The sequence below is a fragment of the Chaetura pelagica genome, unplaced genomic scaffold (genome assembly GCF_000747805.2).
Source record: "Chaetura pelagica isolate M959 unplaced genomic scaffold, ChaPel_1.0 scaffold856, whole genome shotgun sequence".
Classification (NCBI taxonomy): domain Eukaryota; kingdom Metazoa; phylum Chordata; class Aves; order Apodiformes; family Apodidae; genus Chaetura; species Chaetura pelagica.
In genome coordinates, this window is record NW_009953790.1 from 367111 (window position 1) to 368577 (window position 1467).

At 61.8% G+C, this 1467-nt stretch overlaps 1 protein-coding gene across 1 annotated transcript in view; it reads left to right on the forward strand.

Annotated features, from left to right (window-relative positions):
* Nucleotides 1-6: 6 nt before the first annotated feature.
* LOC104391722 (SNF-related serine/threonine-protein kinase-like) overlaps nucleotides 7-1467 on the forward strand; it is a gene marked incomplete at its 3' end in the record, with an annotated part of 2376 nt that continues 915 nt past the window's right edge. The window contains exon 1 of the mRNA XM_010001051.1: nucleotides 7-419. Within this exon, the coding sequence (XP_009999353.1) occupies nucleotides 29-419 (391 nt within the window). The remainder of the gene's footprint in view (nucleotides 420-1467) is intronic.

Here is a 1467-nt window from a genome sequence, read left to right on the forward strand (position 1 = left end):
GGGGCAGCTGCTGCAGGAGGTGTGCTGCATGAAGCTGGTGCAGAACCCCAACGTGGTGCGCCTCTACGAGGTGATCGACACCCACGCCAAGCTCTACCTCATCCTGGAGCTGGGCGACGGCGGCGACATGTTCGACCACATCATGCGGCACGAGGGCGGGCTGGCCGAGCCCGGCGCCAAGCACTACTTCGCCCAGATCGTCCACGCCATCTCCTACTGCCACAAGCTCCACGTGGTGCACCGGGACCTCAAGCCCGAGAACGTGGTCTTCTTCCAGGAGCAAGGGGTGGTCAAGCTCACCGACTTCGGCTTCAGCAACCGCTTCCAGCCCGGAGAGATGCTCAACACCAGCTGCGGCTCCCTGGCCTACTCGGCGCCCGAGATCCTGCTGGGGGAGGAGTATGATGCCCCAGCTGTGGGTAAGGGCTGGTGCTCAACCCTGAGGAGATGCCTCCTGGGTGTCCCTTTGCCTGGACTGTGGTCCTGCCAGCCAGGGGCCACTTTGCTTTTGGCCCCTGCACTGGGAGCACGGGTGCCCCAGTGGCTTTGCTGTCCCTGTCCCTTGAGTGCTCGCCCACCCTGGCACAGGGTGGTCCTGCCTGAGATCCCACAGAGCCATGGTTTGTGCCAGGGAGGGGAAGATGTCCCAGCAGGCTGTGAGCCTGGGGTGGGTGCAGCTGTCAGAGGTGGCACGAGGGGTTCTCGCGGGGGGTGATGGCGGAAGGAAACCCGCTCGGGATGTTTTGGGTGGAGGAGCTCCCAAAGTTTCCTTTGCTGCATCCCCACCCTGAAAACCACTTCCTCTCTGTGGTTCCCAGTGCCTTTCCTCCCCTGGGCAGGGCGTGCGGGGACTGGGGAGCCTGTCCTGGGGTGTGGGGAGCCAGGCTGGGGGCACCAAGAGGCTCTGCTAGGACAGCAGGGACAGGAGAGGGAAGTGGGACCTGAGCCAGCTCTGCTGGAATTTGGGGCAGGAGGATTTAGCAAAACAAAACACGAGCCCTTCAAGGAGAAAGCTCAGGCTCAGCTCAGGGAAAAGGCAGCTCTGGAGTTGGATAGGAAAAGAAACTGGTGGTTTTGCAAAGGGGAATGAAGGGAGAAGAGCAGCACAGATGAGACACGTTCCAAGGCAGGCACTTGACTTAAGAAGCTGAAGGTATTAACGGGAGCCCTGGGGCGTGCTCAGCATCCTAGGGAAGTGCTTCCATGGGGAGTTTATGTGCTGGTCAGGAGGGGCTGGTGAAGGTGCTGCTGGCTCTGTCCCTGTCCCCAGGGCAGGGCAGCCATCCTGCTGGTGCCTGAGTGGCTCAGACCTGTGCTGTGTGCCCTGTCCCATCACCCTGGTGTCCCTGCTGGCACAGCCCAGTGCCAGGATGGTTGTGGTGGGAAGTGGGAGGAAAAAAGTGAAGTGGTGCCACAGGTGGGTGACCAGGAGGGGACAGAGCTCAGGCCTGGCCCCTCTAGGGAAAG